Source organism: Amphiura filiformis, chromosome 18, assembly GCF_039555335.1.
Source record: "Amphiura filiformis chromosome 18, Afil_fr2py, whole genome shotgun sequence".
In the NCBI taxonomy this organism is placed as follows: domain Eukaryota; kingdom Metazoa; phylum Echinodermata; class Ophiuroidea; order Amphilepidida; family Amphiuridae; genus Amphiura; species Amphiura filiformis.
The window spans coordinates 47,225,729-47,238,229 of record NC_092645.1 but is presented as its reverse complement, the minus strand read 5'-3'; the positions used below and the strand labels follow the sequence as shown (position 1 = coordinate 47,238,229).

The 12,501-nt window shown below is 37.8% G+C and overlaps 1 protein-coding gene across 1 annotated transcript in view; it reads right to left on the bottom strand.

The window, feature by feature from the left end:
* LOC140138746 (2-amino-3-ketobutyrate coenzyme A ligase, mitochondrial-like) overlaps positions 1-12,501 on the bottom strand; it is a 90,013-nt gene continuing 77,512 nt past the window's right edge. Inside the window, exons 4-10 of the mRNA XM_072160507.1 lie at positions 8,960-9,179; positions 8,119-8,215; positions 6,308-6,477; positions 5,598-5,707; positions 3,625-3,726; positions 2,354-2,477; positions 1-421 (exon numbers count right to left, since the gene is read on the bottom strand). Of these exons, the coding sequence (XP_072016608.1) occupies positions 315-421; positions 2,354-2,477; positions 3,625-3,726; positions 5,598-5,707; positions 6,308-6,477; positions 8,119-8,215; positions 8,960-9,179 (930 nt within the window). The 3' untranslated portion in view covers positions 1-314. The remainder of the gene's footprint in view (positions 422-2,353; positions 2,478-3,624; positions 3,727-5,597; positions 5,708-6,307; positions 6,478-8,118; positions 8,216-8,959; positions 9,180-12,501) is intronic.

The following is a 12,501-nucleotide window of genomic DNA, read 5'->3' as shown; positions in this document are numbered from 1 at the left end:
CAATGGACTATTCAATTGAAATCCATACACCCCCATGCGGCATGAGAATGACTTTTTGGAAACTGCCTGAAAAAGCCTTGGATAAGGCCCAAAACAGGCTGGAAAAGAAATGTGTACATTTGGACAATAAAACTGCCTGAAAATTCTCATTCCTGCATGACCTTAATCTTCCTTTCATAAAATGGTAACCTTATCCATATAAAAATAGCCTCACAAAACAAACTTCTCTTTTAAAACACTCCCTACATCAGAAATATTCCAGATAGATTCATTTGCATCATAAATATTGTCATTGAATACATAATTCCTTAATTTCAAATGACTTTCAGCTTTTTTCCAATGTCAATGAATGCATCAACACACTTGTCTATCTCGGCTGGTGTGTGCGCTGCCGAGACCTGGACACGGATACGTGCTTTACCTGTGATAAAGGTGGATATCAAGAAGAACAACATTAACACTTATAATAACCCAGCAAACACAAAAATGATTTTAAAACGTTGTAAATGTGTCATAAATGCATTTTACATTAAAGCCATATTATAACATTTCTGTAAAAATAGATTAGTATTTATTTTCCATAAAATGTTAGCTTTTACTGTCAGACATGTCCCCTTTTAATTTTGAGCCGAACAAGTGAGGTAAAGCAAAGAAAATTGGAATGTACTACTAGCGCCAATGCATGTTACTCCAGCGGTTGTAATACGGTACGATCCTCGGGGTGTGTATGTATGTGTATCCCGCACGCCGTGTACGTACTGTGCATACGTGTTCGACTAATGTTTCCATCCTAATAATAAAACGCCGGTTCCATCGTTTTATTCAAAATCTCGGATTTTGACAAAACTTCAGCACCTAAAGTCTTGATTTTTGCAGAGTATCTTTATTGACTAAAGTACATTACAATTTTAAAGAAAAAACCAGAATTTTAAAAAAATTGAGGGCGTTCTCCTCAGCAAATGTTATAATATGGCCTTAACACTTATTCTAATAAACCAGCAAACACAAAAATGTTTTTAAAACGTTATAAATGTGTCATAAATGCATTTTACAATAACACTTATTCTAATAACCCAGCAAACACAAAAATGATTTTACAACGTTATAAATGTGTCATAAATGTATTTGGATTTGGTCAAAACATTTTATTAACATTTAAATGTCGGGTTATATTAATTAAAAGGTCATGAAAAGCAACATTATACATGGATTAGTCTGGTCTGAAGTCTGTTGTTTCAAAAGAGAGCTGGGGACTCCGGTCACATGCATTTCGGTCCTGATTTGGCTCCAACTTGAAATTTGGATATTTTGAGATAAATCCATATCTTGGGTAATGTGAGGGTGCTCTATCTGTTGGTGACATCGTCAAATGATACCATCGTACCTCGTTTTGAAAATAGCAGAACCTATCTTGATACTTTTTGTCACTTTCCGTGAATTCATTGTGGTAAAAGTGGTGCTAGAGGGCACCAGACAAACACTAACACACAGCAAAACAATCTATCTCAAGACAGGTCATTTTACCATATTAATGAGTCTTGCTGTGTTTATTTTGTGTTACGAAGTGAATCAATGTAAAACCTATCAACCAAATTTGCCACATTTTTGCAACAGTAAGGTTTTAGATTTTCTAAGATATTAAATGTGATTATTAATTTATTTGATGAAAAATCAGAGCCGATCTACCTTAACTCCAGAAAAAATCACAATGATGACATATCAGTCACATTGATTTTAATTGTAACTGGAAAACTTAATAAAACTCTTTTCCCTATAGAGTGTATGCAATAAACCAACTGGAACGGTATAACAATTGAAATGGCAGCCATGCTGGAGGACAGTTCTACCTTAAGATGACAGAGGGACAGGTCTTTAGATCGATTCCACAACCATTCATACCCATCACATGTTTATTGTATTATCAAGTGAATTTCCCTGTGGTACCTTATGGAGGACAGAATTTTATTTAAATGAGGATGACTCCGTCATGAGTGACGTCGTATTGCATACCCTCTATACACAATATGACAGGGAAACAGCAAAATATTTACTTCAAATTTCACAGGTTTGAATTGTCAATAACCCAGGGTTTGCCTATAATGTTGTACAGCGATATTTCAATTATGCAACTTGAGAGTTTAGCTAATACCATGAGGTATATTTACATTCTATGCTATTACTTGGTAGTTAACTGCAAATTGAAACAAATAAACAGGGAGTATGATTTTTCAAATGGGGTTACCTGAATGGATGACCCCATTTGAAATCTATAACCCCTGTGTAGGAGATTAAGGTCATGTCTTCAAGATGGGGTGTATGGATTGTAACTGGAACAGCACATTAGTAAGCTTACCTTTGGGTACCACTGGATAACTGAATCCTATGACATATATATCTTTAGACAACATTTCTTCAGCAAATCTGCCTGCTAGACTGGCATCATCAAGCATGATGGGTACAATGGGGTGATCCTTGCCCTGTTGACAATGATAAGCAGTTAAAATAACTGTGAAAAAGACACAAACTACTTTATGTCCAACTTGCTACAGAGAACCTATAAAATGTGACACGATCTGGTCCATGGTGACCAAAGGCGGCAAATTTGAAACTGAGATAAAGATAAAAGTATGGAGTAAAAAACAATAAAACACATAAGAAAATGGACAGCAAAAACCTGCATAACTTTAGGACCAAGTATGCTAGGCCTTTGGTGTTTTCAGTATATGATAGCCTATTATAAGTATAATGTAATAATCATAGTAACTCAATTTTCAAATATGCCTCCTTTGGCCCCCATGGACCAGATCATGTCACAAATAATGTAAGATTGCAAAATTTTCTAGCGGTACGCGCGAAATGGACCCAAGACGCAAGCTCATCAACGTTTAACTCAAATAGTATGAAATTGAAAATTTGCGCGCGCTGCACGCGCAGATATCTCGGTAAAATTGGGCCGAACTAATAATGCTCAGTGGGCATCAATTTCTTCTTCCCCAGCCTAAAATTGCTACAAACAATCTTTTTCTCATATCATATCAATTCTATCAAAGTCTCATATATTTTTAGTGGCATGCTACCAGAACTTCCACCATCACAGTTAACTTGACTAAGTTTCAATAAGTGTCAAAGACAATACATGTACATGTACTGATGGATCAATAATACTAAATGGCACAAGTAAAAGTGATTTTCCTTTTTTTATCCCTCCTTAAAAACAAAACAAAAATGCAGACCCCCTCCCCCACCCATGCAATATTTTTAAGAATTGGGTCAGTAATTAAGGCAACAAAAAACCCTGTTCTTTAGGACCGACTGACCCAGATTTTCCATCGAGATTAAAAAAAAATATTGCTCCATGCATATAACATCAGCTGTTTTAGACAGTAAGTAGATTTGTTTTGACTGAAAAAAATGCACACAAAAAGAGAGGAAAAATTGCAAAAAAATTAGTAACTTATTTTCAGATTTAGGTGATTTTTGTGTAAAAAAAAAGAAATAGAAAAAAAAGAAGAAAGCAAGTGCCTAACTGACAGATTGGTCCGTCTGCCTATGGCAAAAACAACACATTTTTTCCTTATACATTGTGCTAGTTAGTATGCAGGAATCACACAGTATGTGACTTACCCATATAGTGAACCCAGCTTCCTCTATTCTTGTCCTAAAATGCTTTGTGTTCTCTGCAACTTTTGACACCAAAGAATTATCTCGCATGATTAAGTCAAACACCTGGAGTATAAAACAAAATAATAATTATCAGCTGCCTCAAGAGAGGCACAGGGTACAAATATTACCACCTTTTAATTTGCTTAAAAGTTACCACCCCCCCCAGTTACCAGTGACTACACACTACCTCTGTGGAAGATAGTAGAAATATCTTTCACAGGGGTGTGAATTTCAAATAGAATAAACACATGCATTAGGTAGCTCTATTTAAATTACATACACCCTCTGAGAAAGACTCAACCTGAATCTTTTGCAGAAGGAGGGTGTGTTTTAAATCGAGTTGGTTAATGTGCCTGTTAATTCCATTTGAAATTCATACTCCCACTGTAGAAGATATTTCCAAAAATCTTCCATAGGGAGAGTGTGGATTTGATATGGAATTGCCCATTTAGTATAAATGCATTCATATATCTTTGTCATGATTTTGTTTCTGTAATGAATTCTGAGGTATATGGCCAAAGGACTTAGAATTTACGTTTGTCTGATTGATCCCCATTGCATTTTACCTTTTGTTTTCATTTCATGACTGCAGATGGCAAGCTCCAACTAACCCAAATAAACTGAAAAGAGCTGATCCTGGCTGTGACTGTTTGCTTGGTGAAAGTCACCAAGGTTACTGCACCTATTGTAATTGATGTTTCATGACGTTTTGAGTGTTATGATAATGTGCCCAATGCATGACAGTTGTGGACCTTGATTGAAGAAATATTTGGTGCTAAATGAATATGTGCATGGACCAATGAGAGATCCCCATGTTGGCATGTACGAGAAAGAGAAGGGATAAGCTTTTGATTAATCAGTCAATTTATATTAACCACCTGAGCACTACCTGCCGATCTAATGTAACATTGCCTCTGATTGGTCAATTACATGATATTTTTACTTTAATCACCAATCAGAATGGAGCTTTGCAAATAATTCACCCAAATTTTTTTGCGTGGTGAAATTATTCTAACAATATTGCTGATTGAGCCAATTGATAATGAAAATTTCTTTTTGGCCAATCGGCAAGTAGTTCTCATGGGGTTAAGTAATCAATTAAAGCTATCTTTTGTTTCTGTCAAAAATATGAGGATCTGAAAAAAGTCTATATCATATAGACAAGCTTTGCTACTAGGAGCCATTCTTAAACACCTATAAACCTGTGTTATATCTCGCAATACATGACTGTGTGCTGCATAAATCACAACTACGTAAGAATACATGCGTTGCGCAGCAGTGGTCGTGTATGCTGGCACGGTATTTTTTGTTTCGCTGGTGTGAATGCAGTAGATTAGATTTGTCAACTTCAAACAGGACAGGGCTGTTAACTATCACACATTGGGTCACTTTCTCACGTCAAGGTAGTATAATCTCACACTAGGTATGTAGTAAATCTCACACATAAAGCTGTCAAATGAGTAAAATCTCACGCAGCATAAAAATAATTTGTTGTCCTTAACCCCCCCCCCCTTTTTATATTCTCGAGCGCCATGGCTCAAATAATCATGGGTCAAACCGAACATTGTAGTCGGCAAATAATAATTCCGTCCCGGTACGCCTCGTGTTTGACAGTGTCTCTTGCCAAGCAATTCGAAAATGTTGACTGACCTGCTACAAGCATGTGGAGTGAACTTGATAAAAATGGTCACAAAAGTGGACGTAAGTTACATCCAAACATACTTAAGCTGATCTGTTTAAGATCATCTAAGGATGAAAACAGGCACTGACATGATTTCCTGAAACTACTTCTGTATTTCCCTATACTTTGTAAAGAGAAGATCCAAGCAAAATTTCCCAAATCAGGAAATTTCCTGAAGATTTACTATTCATGTTACTGGCCCAACACTAAACAGTACTATGTATTTCATAAAATAATTTTAAATCCCACTTACTTTTGATGCACCAGCAACCACTGGTGGTGGTAAGGAATTGGAGAATAGATACGGTCTGGATTTCTGTCTTAGCATGTCAGTAAGGGACTTAGGTCCACATGTATAACCACCTAGAACACATACAAATCAAATGTCAAATTGATAAAACTTTTCAAGCATACAATACACAGCAGGCCCGTAAGCAGGATTTATTTTGGGTGTGGCTGATTTTTTTTTAAAGTGTACTTTTTTTCCAAAATTTGGACCTTTGGTTGCGGGCCTGATACACAGGAAGGATGTGAAACAAACAAGACACACTTTCCATTTATAATGGTGCACAGATACCCCATAATAAGCGAAACCTTTGACCAAAGATGTCAACACAGATGCCACACAGGGTATTGTTTACACCTGGGGTCCTTAATAGGTGACCCACCGGCCAGATCCGGCCCACCAACCAATTGGCAACCCACAGGCCAGATCCGGCCCAGATGTTCGTAATGGAAGCGAAGCGAGGAAGTCCTCAAAAGATTATAACTTTTAACTTTTTCTGTTTTAATAATCAAAGTAATACTTCACTGAATGAGAATAAAAGACACAATTTTGTCTGCCTTATCGTGTCGTAGTGGATACCAGCTGACCAACCCATCCATTATGACAAGATATTGGATATAGGCAAAAGACAAAATCATATCTTTTATTCTCTAATTCTAAAACTTGGATCTTCTCACCTGCTGCACCTCCAAGAGCTTTCCCAAGCGTTGAATTAATTATATGAACTCTGCCATCAACACCTGTAAACTCTTCTGTACCACGCCCTGTTTCCCCAACAAAACCTGTAGCATGGCATTCATCAATGAATACTAGAGCCTTGTACTGGTCACAGAGTTCCACAATCTCTCTACAAACAAAGGTAAAAAGAAGATCCATAAGGAGGACAGTTTTTATGGTATACTGAGCTCAGCAATGCTTTGCTGTCTTCGATAGCGCATTGTATCGGAGAGGTACCTGGCTTTTATCAAAGCCCAAACCCATTAAAGCCTGTAGCAAACTCTTTTAGGCTCCGCTCAATTGACAACTCTGCTCCGATACAACGCATTGACCAAAATATTGATCGAATCAATTTTACAACCATGCTTGAATTAACAACCCCTTGAAACCTAATATACACCACTTTATGTAAACATAAACTTACACACATTATTTACTTTCTATTGACCGCAGACACGACCCCAGACATCCTTTTTAAATGACCACTTGAGTAGTTGATGAGTGGGTCGTTATGTACTTACTGAAGACAAAGGTAATTGATTTTGGTTTATCATCGACCATGTTTTTAATCCTGCTGCTCTGCTGGACGCTCCGATAGATATCAGCAAACTCGTATACTGTTCGCTTGTTCCTATCGAACGATCTAGCGTACATGAACCATTATCGAAGACAGCAAAGCATTGCTGAGCTAAGTAGACCATAAAAACTGTCCTCCCTAAATGGGCTATTCCAGTAAATCCATACCCTCCTTGGAAGACATGACTTTAATATCCCACACAGGGAGTGTGAATTTCAAATGGAGTCACCCATCCAGGTAACCCCATTTGAAATTCACACTCCTTGTGTAGAAGATTAAAAGGTCATGTCTTCCACAGGGGGATGGATATCATCTGGAATAGCACAACGTGAAAGAACCAATAGGAACTGGCAATGAAACAGAGCAACCAATCAATTCCATGCACTGATATTTATCAATGCACTGCACCACTGAGGGACTTTTTTTTGCCATAGATATTGAGCTTTAAGCTTTTTTAATTATAGGTTAATAAATGTGTATCACTTGTTGCAAGAAAAATTGAACTCAATAATGCACACGTACTGATTTGTGGATGTGATCTCCTGTGATTTGTTGATGCATCCAATGCAATAGTCCTGCAGGGGAAAGTGCACTGCACATTCAACGCAAACTTATTGTGCCTATCTCTTATCTCATGAGCTATATAAGGGATCTGCATTTGATAAAACAGTCTATTAAAGCTCGCTTTATAACCTGCACCGGAGAGGAAGCTCCAACAAAAACCAGGACTCTGCAGTCTTCACCCACTCAAAACTCTCTGGCTACCAATTCAAACCCGAAAACATTATCCAGGACGAGAGGTGGTTTGAGAGCAGGGAGTTAAAGAAGCCATCCCGGAAAGAGCCGAACAGTTACCACTCAATAAGGGAGGTCTCTGTTTCTTGCTATTGCGAGCCCCACCGGGAAACAACTTCCTCGCCGATTACCATCATGTGACCAAACCATCAGTCAATTCTCTGCACAGTCTGATGAAGACCTGGCGAACGGGTCGCAAGTTCTCGCAACGTTACTGAAAAATCGTCGGTGAGTCCAGAATTTGATTCATATTTTGTCTATACTTCTGGATGACTGAAAATATTCATAATCTTGCACTTTCAAAATCTTACATGAGGTCGCCATTGCACATACATATTTGATGTACTCACACAACAATGTATGTGTCCCAAATTGACAGTGTTTACAAAATCAACTTACTTGAGAGGGGCTACATCTCCATCCATACTGAATACACCATCAGTGGCCACCACCCTCATCCTACATTTCTGTGTTTCTTGCAAAACTCTTTCAAGATCTACAGAAAAAGAATGTTATAATTGTTGAAACCCTTAATCATTGTATCCAGTAGCATACGTGATTGTGATTTAATGCTGCACTTGTCAGTCAGAAGAAATGCACCCAACCAGAGAAAATTAACACAGACGGACACTCACTTTGGTCAGTCGCCGGTCGGGGGATATGTACCCAGTCAGGGGAAATAGCTGGAAATGCACATAATCTGGAGAAAACTGGTAGAGGGTGGCTGCAATCGGCAATAGCAATGGTTGCAAGTAGTTAATAATGAAAACAAAAATTGGTCATCACTGCACCACCCCCACTCACTTTTGAGCATGTTGGCGAAAAATATTTTAAAACAAAACAAATTCAGTCCCTTGCCATACCTTTGTTTATAAGCACTGCTATTAATTGCTCTATTTCTATAAAGCTGTTTGTTAGAACACATACCCTACCCAAAGAAGATGTCTTACCCTTCCCAGAATCCTTTGCAACATGACACATCACCTCATTACAGCAAATGACACTTCTGTTACTTTATAAGTACAGATTGCGTGTATGTGTTTTTATGTTGAGAATAAGACTGCTGAACATGGGTCGATAGTAAAAACATAAACACATTTTGCAAGATCTGGATGTGCTGTTCATTGAGGTCCATTTCATCACCATCAACCCAAACTGCACTAGATAGCAAATCAGTACAGAAAACTGAAATGGGAGAAATGCATTATGGGAAGTGTACAGTATCTTCTTTGTACCCTACCTTTCATATCCATATGTTTAAATCTATGTCTCTCAGCTTTACACAGCCTAATGCCATCAATGATAGAAGCATGGTTCAATTCATCTGATATGGCAGCATCCTCTGGTGTTAGAAGACTTTCAAACAGGCCAGCATTGGCATCAAAGCAGCTGGCATAAATAATGGTGTCTTCACGGCCATGGAAACGGGAGATCTTCTCTTCCAGCTCTTTGTGGATGTCCTTGAATGAGGAAAAGTTAGGTGTGTGTCATTGTTAGAGCCATTATTCATCTGTTTTACTGTCAAAAAATTGACCCCCCCCCTTTTTCTGTAATATTTAGAGCAAACAACTATTTCATGTGTTTAGGTAATACCGGCTGTTGCATTCTATGCTTCCATTCTATGCTGATCGACCCCAAGACCTAACTAGACTTAGCTGTGGTCTAAGACCACGAACACAGCCGTGTTGTGACCTCTTTAATGACCTTTGACCCCAAAATATATGAAAACCCCATAGGCATTGGCTAATGACAATGTATGCGTGCACGTGGCATTATTTTGCCATGTTATTTGTGGCAGAAGGGGCATTTTGAAAGTTTTTCGTCTCAGACCGGAAGTGGCCCCTTAATGACCTTTGACCCCAAATCTGTGTACACCCCATAAACAATGGGTAATAACAATGCATGTGTGTAAGTGGCATCACTGTCCTGAGTAATTTGTGGGAGAAGATGCATTTTAAAGGTATTTCGTTTTATACCGGAAATGACCCCTTAATGACCTTTGACCCCAAATAAAAAAATATCATATATACATTGGTTAAACACAATTCATGTGTGAACATACCATTACTCTCCTATGTTTTTCTTAGCTAATAAATTTTTTTGAAGATATTTCAATTTATACCGGAAGTGGCCCCTTAATGACCTTTGACCCCAAATCTGTGTACACCCCATAGACACTGGGTAATAACAATGCATGTGTGCAAGTGGCATCTCTGTCCCACATAATTTGTGGAAGAAGATGCATTTTAAAGGTATTTCTTTTTATACCGGAAGTGACCCCTTAATGAGCTTTGACCCCAATTAAAAAAAATACCACATATACATTGGGTAACTGCAGATCATATGTGAACATACCGTTACTGCGCTATGTTTTACTTAGCTAATAAAAATTTGTGAAGGTTTTTCGTTTTATACCGGAAGTGACCCCTTAATGACCTTTGACCCCAAATCTGTGTACACCATATAGACACTGGTTAATAACAATGCATGTGTGCAAGTGGTGTCACTGTCGTACGTAATCTGTAGGAGAAGATGTATTTTTAGTTGAAATCACGTTTTTGACCCCTATGACCCCTGCGTGACATTTGACCCCACAAGTTTCATGTGACGTGTAGGGGCACGGTCAATGATTATTGTGACCAAGTTAGGTCAAAATCGATGTAAGCATGTGAGTGCTAGAGCAAATGTAATGGTTGACAGAAAGAAACAAGAGCTATATAGAAATTGTCATGCGAGACATGACACACAAGCCGACCTGTTGATGGGTCAAGTTTGAGCAATTTAGAAATTTGACCTTTGACCCCTAAACTTTGACCTTTGGGGTCATAAATATTTTTAACATGTTTAGAATGTCGTAAGAATAATTCCTGTTGAATTTCAGCTCGATTGGACCAATTTCGAAATTTGACCTTTGACCCCTATAACTTGACCCTTGGGTCACGGATGGGGTCAACTGCTCTTGCATTGCGCTTAGGATGTCATAAGAAAGATTCCTGGTGAATTTCAGCTTAATCGGAACTTATACATGGATTTTGATTTTTTAAATTTTTGATTGACCTTTTGACCCCTTAATGACCTTTGACCTCAATGAAAAAAAAAAAAATCTAACGTACACCGACAAAATGCATTGTTCCAATTTCATTAAAAAAATTCTAACATGTTTAGTTCTTGAGATAAAAATTCCTAAAGTTATTCAGTTAAAAACAGGAAGTGACCCTTTAATGACCTTTGACCACCAAAATAAAAATACCATGCATACATCAGGAAACACTGATTCATGTATGATGGTTATATTATTCTGGTCTGTTTATCTTTTGAGATAAAAATTTTTTGAACATTTTTGATAATTTTGGTTTTTTGACCGGAAGTGACCCCTTAATGACCTTTGACCCCAAAACTGTAGGCATCCTAAAGACCCTGTCTAGTAGCAATGCATGTGTGCTAATGGCGACACTCTGCTATGTAATTTGTAAAGACAGTGATTTTTTGAATATTATTTACAAGTTTTTTATTCTGTTTCCGGGAATGACCCCTTAATGACCTTTGACCCCTTCTCAATGAACACCCTATATACACCGACGATAGACGAGTCATGTGACCAAACCGTGTCATCATCGCATGTTGTTTGTAGGAGAAGATACATTTTGAAGAAAAATCACATTGTTGACCTCTTTATCTAGGTCAAAGGTCACACGTAGTTCAAAGTCATATGACATATGCGGGCAATGCCAACGGTCCTTCTGACAACGTTTAGTTAAAATACGCCAACCCGTGACTGAGTTTTACGTATGAATGTGGTCGACAGAAGGAAGAAAGAAAGAAAGAAAGAAAGAACTAGAGCAACTGTGCCCTTTGCAAGGGCACGAGATAAGTTAGGCGGATGATTGTGACGATCTGATCAAGCAGCAATACTCTGCTGGATAAGATTAATTTTAATAAGACTGTTTCATTAATTGCCATTTTAATATACATTGATCGTGGTAAGCTGCCATTTTGAAAACGTGAGCTTTGACCTCTGTATGGTCCCCTTAATGACCTTAAATGAATTTAAAAATATTTTTAAAATGTTAAGAATGTTATAAGGATAATTGCATTTAAATTTCAGCTCAATTGGAGCATTTTGCAAAACTTGACCTTTGACCCCTTTATGACCCCTTAATGACCTTAAATGAATTTCAAAATATTTTTACAATGTTAAGAATGTCATAAGGATCATTGCATTTAAATTTCAGCTCAATTGGAGCATTTTCGGTTAAAATTACCTTTTTTGACCCCAGTGACCCCTCCATGACCTCTGACGTTAAACAACCCATAACTTTTGTAGCCAGCTACCCAATACTGCTTGTGACTGAGTTTGGTCAAAATCCGATCAAGGATGTGGCACAAGAAGCAAATTGTGAGAAGAAAGAAGAAAGAAATGGCAAGAAAGAAATAAGTTAGGCTGCCCGCCTAACTTAACAAGAGCTATATAGAAATTGTCATGCGAGACATGACACACAAGCCGACCTGTTGATGGGTCAAGTTTGAGCAATTTAGAAATTTGACCTTTGACCCCTAAACTTTGACCTTTGGGGTCATGAATATTTTTAACATGTTTAGAATGTCGTAAGAATAATTCCTGTTGAATTTGAGCTCGATTGGACCAATTTCGAAATTTGACCTTTGACCCCTATAACTTGACCCTTGGGTCACGGATGGGGTCAACTGCTCTTGCATTGTGCTTAGGATGTCATAAGAAAGATTCCTGGTGAATATCAGCTTAATCGGAACTTATACATGGAT